At 46.0% G+C, this 14,421-nt stretch overlaps 1 protein-coding gene across 1 annotated transcript in view; it reads right to left on the bottom strand.

The window, feature by feature from the left end:
* Positions 1-14,421, bottom strand: part of AS3MT (arsenite methyltransferase) — a 1,233,739-nt gene that overhangs the window by 369,064 nt on the left and 850,254 nt on the right. Inside the window, exon 7 of the mRNA XM_069611692.1 lies at positions 2,339-2,420. Coding sequence (XP_069467793.1) covers positions 2,339-2,420 — 82 coding nt within the window. The remainder of the gene's footprint in view (positions 1-2,338; positions 2,421-14,421) is intronic.

Raw genomic sequence — 14,421 nt, 5'->3', positions numbered from 1 at the left:
TTGTTGTATAGCCTACAAAGCGCTCAGGGTTCTCATACTCTTCTCGCTCTTTCTCAGTACAATACCGCGCCTCACCTAGGGCCTTTCCCAGAGCACAACCCTGGGTTCCCCCATCCAGGTGATACTCTCTTTTCTGTTTGCCCCTGGGGTTGGGGTCTGAAAGTATCGGCTCTTCCCAGGCCAGCTGAAAAAGGGATTCTCGAGGCTGGCTTGGGAGAATACCCTCAGGTTTCTCACACTTTGGATGTCTTCGAAGGAGGACTTTCCTGCCATATATGTTTTATTAAGTACTTACAAACAAACTGTGACAAAGTCCCCTGTTTTGTTTTGGGGACAACCATTAGGGTGGACACGGGCTCAAGGTGCCACCCCATACTAGCGCATGATGGGCACAGGGGTAGTATGGGGAGGAACCTTATTCACACTTATTAAGTCTCCGCCAGCAGGCAGGGGACTGCCACTTGGTTAACAAAGATACAAGTGCCCCATGAAGAGGGGTCAGCAGGAGAAACACAACGTTGTGACCACGTTATTTCCACAGATCTTGAAGGAAAAGAGACATGGCTCCTCTCTGTGAGCAGAGATCACACACATGTTTGCAAAGAACAAATACGTTCTGAAATGCAAGATGCAGCTTCTAAAGCCATGGACCGCCTGCCGAGTCAAGCACCTAAGGTTAAGAGGCTCTTAGGAGAGAACTAAGAATAGAACACAGGTAAAACACTGGAGTGGAGCCCAACTGTGGGAAAGGGACACAAAGGAAGAGGCAGAGCAAGGGTGCTAGAAGAAACCCCAGAATGGAATGTTGACTGAGCTAGCAAGTTTGTATTTGTATTTATTTATTTATATAGTGCTTTACACCAAAACGCTGCACAAGTGAACAACTTGATACATAAAACATAAAACAATGTAACGGTAGAAGCAAATTACAGTTATGAATCAGTCAACAAAACAGTAAGAAGAGCAATTAAACTGAAGGGAATAGGGAGAGTAGGGCAGTAGGACTGTGAGGGAGAGTGAGAGGTGGGGAGAAGAAGGAGAAAAGGGGAAGGATGAGAGTGGGGTAGTCGGGGAGTGGAGGGAGATAATCAAGGGGAGAAGATAAAGGAAGGAGGGGGAGCAAGAAGGGGGAAAGGTTTCAAGGCGAGGGATGGAGAAGTAGAGATTTAAGGGAGGTGCGGAATGAGGAGAAGGTAGGAATAGAACGGATAGAGAGACGTAGCGAGTTCCAGTGCAGGGGAGCTAGGAGCTGGAAGGAGCGGAAACGGGAGGGGGCACAGGGGACGGAGGTACAGTGAGAAGGAAATGGTCAGCTGAATGAAGGGAGCGGGAGGGGGTGTAGAAAGAGAGGAGGGAGGCGAGGTAAGGAGGAGCAAGATCATGGAGAGATTAGTTAGCAGAGTTAGCAGAGTCGGAAGGAAAAGGCTGAAGATAGAAAGGAAGGAGCTGTGGAGACGAGGCAAGAGCAGTAGAGGAAGGTGGCAAGAGAAGAACATCAGGTGGCAGAAAGAGAGTGTGGGAGGTGGCAGAAGGGAGAATATCAGTGGCAGTAGAAGATTCTAAGGAGATGGTATGAGGAAAACAACATGTGGCTGGAGTATAGTCTGAGGAGGTGACAGAAGAGGCTCCCAGGTTGGTGCAAAAACTAAGAAGCAGGATGGAGTTGAGAAGCAGCAAAAACTATCCAAGAGTGGGAAGCCTACAAATAGCCATAAGAGGAAAGAACAAAGGGGCACACGCTGTCCAAGGCAGGGAATAACAGTGAGGCCCCAATTTGAAGGGGCGGAACCCACAGCGGGAGGTGAAATTAGCACATGAAATGGGACAGAGGAGGGTCAGAACCAGAGGAGAGTCAGGATAGAGCTACAGAGGGTAGATGTCATGATCTTCATGAAGGGAGCTGATAAAATCCCCGGAAGTTCCCCAGTCGAAACTGGGGCCAGGACACCTAGCTGGCTTTCATTACCAATGGAAGCTAAATTCTACCAACTATGATTGTGGCAGAGACACAGACATTTGCAGATCCTACAAAAGGGACGAGAGGTTATCGCATCTCAATACAGCATGGAAGGCCAAAGGACAAAGATTTTGAGGACAAACATTGTAGAGACTGAGTAACAGTGAATTACCCAAATCGCTTGAGAAACGTTCAAAGGAAGATTTTTGAACTGATGCAACTGGATCAAGAAAGGACATTGAATTTTTTTTATATCTGCTAGAGCGGCTATGAACAATATTTGTTGTTTTTAATAATTCAAAAATCTGTTTTACTATCCTAGTATCTCAACTCGGTTTGTGGATACCAACCAGCTATGTAGCAGTACATAGACATACATACCCCAGAGTACTTTGTGCTTCTTAATTTCATCTGACAGTTCGATGTTTGCATAGACATCACTGAAATACATCTCTCCGCCATCCTAAATGAAACAAACAATCAATTACAACTGTGCATTATTGTATTGACAAGAGAAAATAAGCAGAAACTGACACACCCAAAATGCTATGACAGAAAAAATAATATATGAATGGTATGCTGTTATAAACTCTCTTGCTGCCAAATGTAAGGAACTCATGGTGCCAACAGTAAAGACAGACACAAGTGATCACAGTTCAAGGGTGTTTATTAAACTGGAAATGCAGGTTGGAAAACACCTAAACTAAACCTACATTTAAAATGGGAGCAAGCGTCGACCATCAAATGAAAATAAGGCAGTTCTAGTGGCCTGGTGTCAAAGTAAAAGGTCCTATGCTAAAAAGAAAATATTGCCAATCCTTACGCTAAATACAAAAGAGTGTGGGATAGGGTTTCAATAAAGAAAGAAGTGTTCTCAAATAATGAGTCAAGATGTGACTCCCTTCCCACATTTTCAGCACAGGGACAAGGTCAGTGGTCGAAGTGGGCGGGAGCGGGCGGGAGCAGTGCTCCTCTACTTCTTTTAATTAAGTTTTACTGTTCCTATACTTTTATTTTAAAAAGAAACCGTTTCGGAATGGTTTCGTTTTAAAATAAAAGTGTAGGAAGAAGTTGAAACTTGCATTTTCAGTGCACTGCACAGGACGTTCCCTTAAACAGCAGGCACATGTGTTTTGGGTTTTTTATTGTGCATGCAAGGGGGCTTGGCGATGGGATCTGTAGGTAGCGGGGGCAGGCCAGTAGGGAACATAGTTTCACTACTTCTTTTTGTACGCTTTGACCACTGGAGAAGGTGGGTTTCCTGAGCACAGCACACACTCGAGCTTTCCCCAGCCCGAGCCGACAGTTCCGCTCCAGCTATCAGGTTCTCTGATGGTTAAAGTCTCTTGTCAACAAAAGTTTCTTGCCTTAGAGGCCTGATATTCTTGACAAACAAATAAACAGTTCTGCTCCATTTATGGTTTTGGGTGACGACTTCACCCCTGGGTCCCCCTCTTCCGGGCACAGACCTCTCACAGTCGTACTCGACTAATCAAACAATTCTATTCTCAATGAACATTTGGTGTTAACTTTTCAGCCCTGAATCTCCCCCGATCGGGATCTGATCCCAAATGGCAAGCGGGGCAGTTTACCTCTACTTGTCTTGCAATTTCTTGTTTCATGAATCTTAATTTCCTTTTGAACAGATCTCCAGGGTTTATCCCTGCTAGTCGGCCTCCCTTTTCTTGGTTCACTCTCGCCAACCTTTCTGATATACAGTTCATGCATTCACGTTACCAAGTGGGATTCACTTCCCTCTCGCTTCACGATCATCTGCTGGTCAAAGACCATGGGGCCTTACGTTTCTCCCCAGCTTTTCTGTCAGCGGTGTAGGCACTCGGGTGCCGTTGACATCTGGTGCAATACATGCAGGCAATTGTTGCTGGCCTTTCGATTCCATATTTTGAAGCTTTACAGGTCTCTGTCGATAAGGGCAAGGTCACTTCTCCCCCTGGTCTACTCTCAACTCATGCCGTCTTTCGCCTCTGTAAAGGTGTGTTAGACCGTACAGTGGATAGCTCTAACCCGCAACTCACGATGGGTGAGAGCCCTGGCAGTCATCTCCAGGGCAGGCCCGCGTCGGAATGCTCTGGCGGCACCGCAGAGCAGAAACCAGGTCAGTGTGGAAAGTGGAGTCCGAATGCTGGACCACTGCCCCAGTGGCTCACCAAGTCCACCACACTGCCTTTCCCGGAGGTGGCGACGCCGTGGCCAACGCGGAGCATGGCACAACAGTCGGGGATGCCGAGGAAGGCAAGGACATGAAATTACCAGCCCCGCTGTTGCCCGCGCATGGAGGGAACCACTACAAGACACAGCTTACCCGGGCAGTGCTTCACTCAGATGTGGGCTCGACCTCTCTCACAACCGAATTCGAAGCCCAGTCTAGTCCGACCGGCAAAGGCAACAATGCATCATGGCAGCCCTCTTCCCGGTAAAAAGAGGGCAGGGCCTGGGAGGGGTTTTATTGCCAATCCCAAAATCAGGGAACTGATTGGCCAGAACTGCACCAGCCCCTATATCAGACGGAAAGGAAAGACGGACTGAGTGTGGTTTTCTCTTGGCATTACAGGAGAGACTAACGCCGGAGGAGGACACGAGGAATTACAGCTGGGCATACGAGGATTGAAGTGCTAAACCTGTATCTCTAAACCCGAAAGTAAGCAGCGTTTTCTAGAGACTGAATCCAAGTCAAAGGGCCTCATTACACAGTAGGCGGTAAGGGTTTACCGGTACCGGTATTTTACCGGTACCGGTAAATCCTTACCGCCTTACTACGAGGTCCCTTTGCGGGTTGGGAAATTTAACGCCTGCTTTTTGCAGGCGTTAAAAATAAACCCGCAAAGGGACCCAGGGAGCTAATTACGGTACCGCAATTTGCGGTACCGTAATTAGCGCCTTCCCCATTCACATTATGCCCTATGGGGCAAAAATGGGAATGGGGAAGGGCAATGGTGGAAGGGGGAATTACCGCCCCGCCAACCTTGGAATGGGGCGGTAATTCCCCTTTCCACCAAGGCGGTGCCGGTATTTTACCGTCATGAACCATGGCGCTAATAGCGCCATGGTTCTCCGCCTACTGTGTAATGAGGCCCATAGAGTTGTACCAGGAGGGGAGCTCTGTTCTTATGTTCCTTTTTATTTGAACCTACTACCCAGAATAATCACCAATAAAGCAGTTACTTCTGTTCAGGCATCCGGTGTCACGCTCATCCTTTCATAGCCTCCTATTGGACTGCCAAACAGAACTGGATCTCACGTCATGCTGTCTGCCTTGCTCGTCATGTGCTCCACCTTTTCTCCCTGTGGGGAAGGGAAAGTGCCGTCTGGTGCGTGTGATTCTGGTCAATTCCCTGACTTTGCCTGACCCTTGCAATGGGACATGTCAGGTTAACGGCTCTGGTATTAATCTGTTGTCTTCCATGTTGTGCGAAAGTATTTGTGTCGGAAAAGGGGAGGGGGCGGCAGTGTTTTGGAATATCCTGCGTGGTAGGAAGGGAGATACGGCGTCTCACCCGTTGGTGTCCCACACCCACTCCCCAAGGAACCCCATCTAGGTTATCCTCCCACACTGGTCCACCCCCAGGAACCGGATACAAAAGCGATGGCCGTGTCCTGGCAACCTGGACGACACATCCCCGGGGACTAGACAGCAAGACACCTTCAGGTTTCTCACATACCCTTCCTCCATGCGATGTAGCCACATTTGTTTTGCAGGGGACCTGGGAGAAGAAAATCGACATTTCCCTGGTCCTTTCCTTTTCAGTGTTCCACTGTGAAACAATAGGGTTATAGGTCTAGAAATCATTGCATGACCCGAAGGTTGGGCTCTTTATGTTCGCTAATCCAAACTAGGGGTGAGTGATCTGTGACAAGTGGAAACTTCCGTCCCAACTGGTCATATCTGAGATGGACAACAGCCCACTTGATAGCCAGGGCCTCTAGTTCTACCACAGAGTTATTTTTTTCACGTGGGAATAACTTGCGAATGGTGTAAAGTATGGGATGTTCTAGACAGTCGCAGATTTGGGATAAAACGGCTCCTAAAACTTTAAGGGAGGTGTCCGTCTGTAACACAAACTCCTTTGAGAAGTCGACTACCTTTAGGATTGAATTCTGACACAGGGTTTGTATCAGGATGTTATAGCATATCTCATCTTCGTCGTCGTATTTGTATTCGTTTATTTGTAACGCGCAAACCATCAGGCCCGGAGGCATCTGGGCGCAATTTGTGCAAAGGTTACATACAGAGCATATAGACATACATGAAAGGTAATACATACAGAGCAATTCTATATACAAAAATGCAATGCGGATGTGGGTATGACATGAGACATAACAGGTGTCTATATATATAGTGGGCCAGAGTATGGAAGGCAAGGTGTGCAGAGCGTGTCTTAGTGCTGGTTGAAGAGCCAAGATTTGGTTTTGGACTTGAATGTGTTGAATGAGTCTTCAGATCTGATTGTGACAGGGAGGGCATTCCATAACCTGGAAGCTAAGGCAGGGAAGCTTGTGTCCCCCGCTTTTTGCAGTTTGAAACTGGGGATCGATAGACAATGGGTCTGTGCGGTTCTTAGAGGTCGGAATGTCGAGTGGCGAGACAACCAACTGCAGAGGTAGGGGGGGCCTTATTTGCCAGGCATTTGTGCGTGAGGGCAAGAGTTTTCAGAGAGATTCTCTGTTTGACAGGTAGCCACTTTAGATTGGTTCTGGATTCGGAGATGTGATGGTTTCGAGGGATGTTTAGGGCGGCTCTAATAGCGTTGTTTTGGGTTGTTTGAAGTTTATTCAGGTTCTCTTGGCTGGTTCCTAAGTAGAGAGCACTGCAATAGTCAATTTTGGCCATAATGAGGGTTCTGGCTAGTGTGACACTGTTAGGAGTGGTAGGAAACGGTCTGCAGGCTGCAATGAGTTTACATGTGTATGCAGAGGCTGATCTGACTGCATTTATTTGTCGAGATAAGGATAGGGTGGCGTCAAGGTAAAAGCCTAAGGTTTTGGTGTCTTTCGAGACTTGGATAGTATTGCCATCAATGGCAAATGACTTGTAGGCGGGCTCTAGTTTGCTGAGATGTTGCAAAGTGCCCAGGATGAGGAGCTCAGTCTTGTCGTCATTTAGGCACAACTGGTGTTGGGCCATCCAAGCTTGGATGACCAGGTAGACGTTGTTAAGGGCCTTGGAGTCAGGTAGATAGTCACCTGTGATGGGAAGGAGTATCTGGGTGTCGTCTGCATAGTTTGTGTAGGAGACACCCAGATAGTCAAGCACATCGAAGAGTGGTTTCGTGAAAATGTTATAGAGTGTAGGTGACACGCAGGATCCCTGAGGAACTCTGCAGTGAATAGGAGATGGATCCGCGGTTATGGATGGAGCAAAGATCCTCATGGATCTATTACTCAGAAAAGATTTGATCCAGGCCGTGGCTGAGGTGGAGAAGTGGGCAGAAGAGTGGAGGTGCCTGCATAAGATCTGGTGGTTGACCAGATCAAATGCTGCAGAAAGGTCGAGAAGAAGTAGCAGTGCTAATTTACCCTTGTCCTTCAATACCTCAATTTGGGTTTTTAAGTCTATCAGAGCCGTTTCGGTCCCATGTCTGGGACGAAAACCAAATTGTCGTAGATCTAGAAGATTGTTGGATTCCAAGTAGTCTTGGATCCGGAGGTATGATGCACGGTCTAGGATCTTGAGCAAAAACAGGACAGTAGTAATGGGTCTGAAGTTAGTGGGTATGTTAGGGTCTAGGGATGTTTTTTTGAGCAATGGAATCACCCATTCGTCCTTGAGGTTGTCAGGGACAATACCTGATTTAAAGGAGGAGTTGATGAAGGCTATGATGAATGGGGCAAGATCGTGTGCAGAGTCCTTAATGATAGGAGCTGGGCACGGGTCACCTTGGCAGTTAGATGGTTTAATTCTCAGAATGATGTTTTCCACCTCTGTGATAGTGAGTGGAGAGAAGGCAAATGGTTTAATTATAGCCGAGTCTAGAGCGGGGGCACTTGCAGGGGAGGGAGGTCGGTTGTCGAGTTTCAGACTGTCTTGCTTGTCTTTAATTTTGGATTGTGACATGGAGATTTTATTCAGTAAGGCTGCCTGAATGTTGGTATATCATTTGCTATCTTTAGTGCAGGTGTCAGGGGGAGTGGCTGGAGTTTATAGCTCTTTTATGATCTTAAAGAGTTCCTTTGTGTTCGAGCCAGCTTGCAGGATACGATTATTAAGGGACTCTTTTTTTGCAGTGATAATGGCATCTTTGTAGGTGAGTGAGGCAAGGAAGAAGCCATCTTTATGCTCATCAGAGGGGTGGCTTTGCCAGAGATTTTCAGTAGAGCGTTTAGCTTTGCGGAGCCCTCTTAACTGCGGGGTGAACCAGGAGTTGAGATGTGCTCGTGGTTTAGACTTCCTGAGTTTGATGGGTGCGATGGAGTCAATAGCAGTAAGCATAGTGCGGTTTACGTGTCTGCTAAGGAGGTGGGATCAGAACAGGTGTCAGTGGCAGCGTTGAGAGAAGGAAGTAGCAAAGGGAGGAGTTTCTCCTTGGTTATGTCCTTTTTCCTTCTGGTGGGGAGGGCTAGGGCTATCAGGGTCGGGGCCTGCGGGGTTGCTTCAATATTAAAAGTTATGATATGGTGGTCAGACCATAAGCATGGGGTATTGGCGAGGACATTGATATTGCAGTTAGCGCCGGCTAACCAGTCGAGGGTCCTGCCTTTGTTATGAGTGGGTTCACCAAGACCCAGATTAAGGTCGCCTAGTATGATAGTTTGGGAATTAGTTTTGGTTTTGTCGAGGAGGAGGGTGGATATTTCACCGACAAAGGATGGTGCCGGGCCTGGGGCCTATAAATAAAGTGAATGGTGGCCATTTGATTAGGTGTTAGTGATAGTTTGACTGATAATGATTCAGCTGATTCAGCCGTTCCAATGAAGTTTCTGAGGTTCAGCATTCTTATGTTTATCGGTCATTTGAGAATTTTTATACGAAAAGTTTGGGATGAACCTACGGTAATACACTATTAATCCGAGGAAAGCTCTAAGGTCTCTTTTGGTGTTAGGGGTTGGTGTATCTAAGTCAGCTTTCACTGTTTCATGTTGGGGTTGAACGTTCCCATTCCCTACGAAGAAGCCAAGATATTTTACGGCTGATTGGGCCATTCTGAATTTAGCTGGATTAGCAGTTAGACCAGCGTTTCTGAGGACTTTCATGATGGTATAAAGGTGGAAGAGATGGTCCTCCCAAGTTTTACCATAAATGACGATATTGGCAATATAAGCTCCACAGAAATCAAAGTAGGGCTGTAGGCTCCTATCCATGAGGTGTTGGATAGTGGCTGTTGCACCCTGTAGGCCAAAGGTGAGGACTCTAAACTGGAATAGTCCTAAAGGCATTGAGAATGCGTTTTTGTTCCTTATCTGGCCCATATACAGGGACTTGCCAGTACCCTTTTGTCAAATCTAGAGTGGATAAATAGGTGGCTGTTCTGAGTTTATCAATTAGGTAATCGATGCGTGCCATGGGATAGGCATCGAAGTCCGAGATGGTATTGACTTGACGAAGTCTATGCAGAATCTCCAGGAACGGTCAGGCTTAGTGACTAACACGATAAGAGAGGACCACAGACTTGAGAAAGGCTGTATGATATTGGTTTTCAACATTTTGTTGACTTCCTCGATCACTATCTGTTTCCTGGCTTTTGGTAGACAATATGGCTTTAGATGAACCACTTTACTTTTAGGTGTACTGATATAATGGTATGTACATTTTACTCTGCCTGCTTTTTCTGAAAATACATCAGAAAAGGAGATTACTACATCTTTTAGATCTTCTTGTTGTTGGACAGACAACTCGTTAGGAATTAAGTCAAAGTTGTCTATGTCCTCCGGAACTAGACAGGCTAGCACTTAGGCATGGGTGGCTGACAGGTTCTCTTCCATTCTTTCAAGAGGTTTATATGGTATAAGTGGACTTTTAGTTTTCTGTCTGGTTGGGCTATTTTAGACGTACAGGTTCCTGTCCTTTCTATTATCTCATAAGGTCTGTGCCACTTGGAGACAAGTTTGTTTTCTGAGGTAAGCAAAAGGACCAATACTTTCTGTCCTATGGAGAATGATCTTAAATCTACTTTGTATCATAAGCAGCCTTTTGCTGACTCTGAGCCTTCCCCATATGATTACAAACCAAGTCTCGGATCATTTTCATGTGTTCTCGCATTCGAGTGGTGGTTTGTGAGATTGGAATGGGGGCCTCCTCTCGTTCTTCCCAAGTTTCTCGGAGCATGTCTAAGACATCTCAGGGTTCTCTTCAATAGAGCAATTCATAGGGAGAGGAATCTGTGGAAGCTTGGGGGGGTTTCTAACGGCAAATAATGCCCATGGGATCATCCGGTCCCAGTCCTTCCCGTCTTTGTCTACTAATTTCTGTAAAATTAGTTTTAGAGGCTTATTGAATCTTTCTACCAGATCATCGGTGTGGGTGGTACATAAAACTTCACAAGGTAGTGATGTGGTGTTGCTCTTTGACTTCAGCCATAAGTTTACTCATAACATTTTAACCTTGGTCTGTGAGTATTTCTTTGGGAAAACCAAACCCTAGAAAAATACAGTAGAAGCTGCTTAAGGATCTGCTGAGTGGTGTAATTTCGCATTGGGAATGCCTCAGGATATCCGGTTGCATAGTCTAAGATCACTAGGAAATATTAATGCACACACGCCTGCTGGTTTTCCCCTGTTCTCTTAACCGTTCTTTGTATTAAAAGTTCAAGTAGCCTCTCACTACTTCTGTTCAGCACAATTCGGTTTCTTTATTGGTTCTCCCACTCGACTCACCGATTGTGATGAACAGCGGTGCTTTCTCACCTGCAAAGTCAAGGCCGGTACCATGGGGCCATACCTCTCTCCCCAGCTTGGCTGTCGCAGGAGGAGGGGCCGGGTACCGTTGACTTCTAGTGCAACACACGCAGGCTATTGTTCCTGGCCTTACGATTCCTTCTTTTGAAGCTTTATCGGTCTCTGTTAATAAGGCCAAGGTCACTTCTCCCCCTGCTCTCCTCTCGCCTCATGCTGTCTTTCGCCTCCTCTTGAACTGCCAAACGGAACTGGCTCTCACATTGTGCTATCTGCCTTGCTCGTCCTGAGCTCTTGTGCTCCACCTTTTATCTCTGTGGGAAGGGAAAGGGCCCTCAGAAATGTGCGATTCTGGTCAATTGCTTGACTTTGCCTGAACCTTGTAATGGGACATGTCAATTATCAACTCTGGTGTTAGTCAGTTGTCTTCTGTGTTGTGCAAAAGTGTTTGTGTCGGAAAAAGGGGGGGGCAGTGTTTTGGAATATCCTATGTGGTAGGATGGGGAAAAGGTGTTTAAGGAAGGGGTATACCACGTCTCACCCATCGTGTCCCACTCCCACTCCCCAAGGACCCCCCATCCAGGTGATCCTCCCACGCTGGTCAACCCCCAGGAACTGGTTCCAAAAGCATGGTCATGTCCTGGTCAGCAGGATGACAGATTCCTGGGGACTAGACAGGGAGACACCTTCAGGTTTCTCACACAAAGCACTAAAGGAAGATATATTTTACTGACAGGACAATGCATAGCAGCATTGTGTCCTCTAGAGCAAAATAACACTGCTCTAAATAGCTACTAATAGCTGTGCCTTATTACAAGTAATCCAAGACATAAATTAGTGAGCATGTGGATTTCCAACAAAACAATCAGCAACCTAACCTGTGACCTTTGACAAATATTTTGGCTTCACTGCTCATCACTTGTTTTGTGCTTATAGTATTAGCACATTGTGTAAATGTTACTCACCATAGTAATTACTGTACTCTTAACCCATCATCCTCTTCCCTCCATATTTATGGGATGTCTCCACATGGGGACAAAACCTGAGTCTTTTGGATCAGCAAAACCCCCCAATGTATATGGCAAGGCTGGTGCACATGCACGCAGTAGAGCTCCTCCCCTACAAGCTTCACCCTTTGGCTTCACCCATCAGTCCTTTGCGACCGAGTAGGTCGGGAATGACAACTCATACAGGAGGCTGGTGGGGACTTTTGGAGGAAAGGAGACTATGGACTAGGTGTACAGTAGTCCCTAAGGTGGGTAACTGTTACACACTCCTCCATTCCTCGATACCTTTGGATGATTTTCACTGCATAAGAGAAAATGGGAGGTTGAATCATGCTTTTACCTGAAGAGCTTCTGTAAGACAGTTTTGACCGAACCTTGCATCTGCCCTGGAGCTAAGTCCCAGTGAATAGTGTCTACAGAATGAAGAAGTAAAGGCCCATGTAGCCACCCTACAGTTGATGTTAAATGGGACATGTCTTTGAAAGGCAGCCAAGGTTGGTTTAACCCTTACTGAATGATCATGAAGAACTTTGGGCAGTGATTTATTTAGGCTTCAACTTGCAAGAAATTATTAATTTCACAATAGTTGCTTTAGTGACTTCCAGTCGAGGCTAGGTTGCCCTATGCGATGAATACCCCGTCAGAGGATCTACTTGGCTGGTTCGTTCCAAGTAGAACTGAGAGCGCTCCATAAGTTGAGGCAGTGAACAACCCATTTTGCGTCAGAAGATAGGTTTAGGAACAAATTGGCAAATAGATCTCTTGTATTCATATTGAAATCAGGTACACCTGCGGAAAAAAGGCTGGGTGAATCTGTAAGACCACCTTCATTTTGTGAATAACTAAACAGCTCTGTCTGACAGAGTCTGTAACTCACTAAATCTCCTGATTGATGTTATGTGATTGCCACCAAGAACATAGCATTCCACCATACCAAATTCATATCATTGCAGGTTATTGTTTTGAAGGGCTAAATACATTCAATACCACAATACAATCCTATGAAGAAAGTGGTGGCTGAACCAGATGATAAAGGTGCAAAAGCCCTTCAAAGTGTTTCTTGATGATTGAGTTGCAAAAGGAAAGACAAAGTTGCATTAAGCTGCAAGAGCAGCCCAGTAGGTACTGCAGGTACACCTCTTGAGTCCTCACCAAGCCAATTCTACAATGAACAATAGAACACGATCTAGAGATGATAATAAAGGATTTGTTTGTCAAACAAAGTACGAGTGACAAAATGTGGTCTACCTACTGTGATATTGCACTGTAATGAATTGCTTTCTAGCCTGAAGTATTGTTTTTGAAAAGCCCTACATTACCCACAGCCAACTCTACAGGAACCATCCCACTAGGTTCATGTATTGTAGACAAGGTTGAAGGACAAGACTCCCTCACCCCTTCCGCTGACTAAGTAGATTACCCAGTTGTGGCAGAACATGCAGAGGGAAACTAGTCAACAACAGCACACCTGAGAGCCAAAACCTAGTCTGCCACAGAGGGGCTATTAGAATGATGGTGAAATCTGTCAAATCCTTTAACTTCCTCAGAATAACGTGAATAAGCGGCACTGGGGAAAATGTGTAAGTATCACGCAGTTCCAAGAGAGGCTCATGGAATCTCCTGGGGTGTTCCCCTCTTTCCACCCATCATAGATATCCTCTGCATTTGTGGTCCTTCTGCATTGAAAATTGGTTGAACGGAGAGAAGTCCAAAGTCTGGAATATGGAACTGACGATAGTTAGAGACAATTCCCACTCAAATATATGCCACAATGTTGCCAGGAAAGTGCTATGCGAGGCTTGTAGTTATTGTGACAAAGTCCCCTGTCTGACTCTGGGGACATTAAGTCGCGTGACCCAGGGGGCTGATGTCTCCACAAGCTAATGAAGGATGGCTCAATGGATGGTATGTGAAGATCCCTTTGTGGTATCCTTTCTATTTGCTGAGGATTTCACCGCAGATTTTTCAGTGCACACACGGTGGGTCTTCTTTTTAAGGGAATCTTTCATGGGTGGGTTGGTGGGTAGAGTGGAAAACAAAATTGGTAAAATAATTGTGGTAAAAAAATTCACAGGGAAAATTATTCTGCAAAAACACATAGAAGACCCCTTCCCTTGCCACCCACTATTAATCCCTGCCCTAAGGCAGGGGACAGTCACAAGAGACTCATTGAGGACAGTGTCTATTTATGAAAGGCAACGGATACTCCCAAAAATGATTACTGATGTATTAATGAAGCAGAGGAATTGTAAGGACTATCCCTTTACAAGATCATAGCTCTGTGAGCAACCAAACCATGTAGTGAAGGAATCAAAGTCACTCAGACATCAGAGGTACAATACACATTCCTAAGCCACTCACTCTGCTCGTTCACACAGACAAAAGGGGCACATTACATTTTCCATAAGCCCACTCAGACATCAGAGACAACCCAGAGTTTCCTATGGTGCTCGTACAGTGTGCCCACAGAGACAGTAGAGGCATATGAAACATTCCTATGTCTCTTGTGTAGTGAGTTCACCTAACATATTGATGACACGTTAGGTTCTCAGCAGTGCTAAGCCCAAAAGCACAAGTACGGAATCAGCTACAAAGTTGAAAATACTTTAA

The sequence above is a fragment of the Ambystoma mexicanum genome, chromosome 8 (assembly GCF_040938575.1).
Source record: "Ambystoma mexicanum isolate Mex_15411 chromosome 8, UKY_AmexF1_1, whole genome shotgun sequence".
NCBI classification, from domain to species: domain Eukaryota; kingdom Metazoa; phylum Chordata; class Amphibia; order Caudata; family Ambystomatidae; genus Ambystoma; species Ambystoma mexicanum.
Note: the sequence above shows the minus strand (reverse complement) of the source record. Positions and strands in the feature narration are given on the sequence as shown.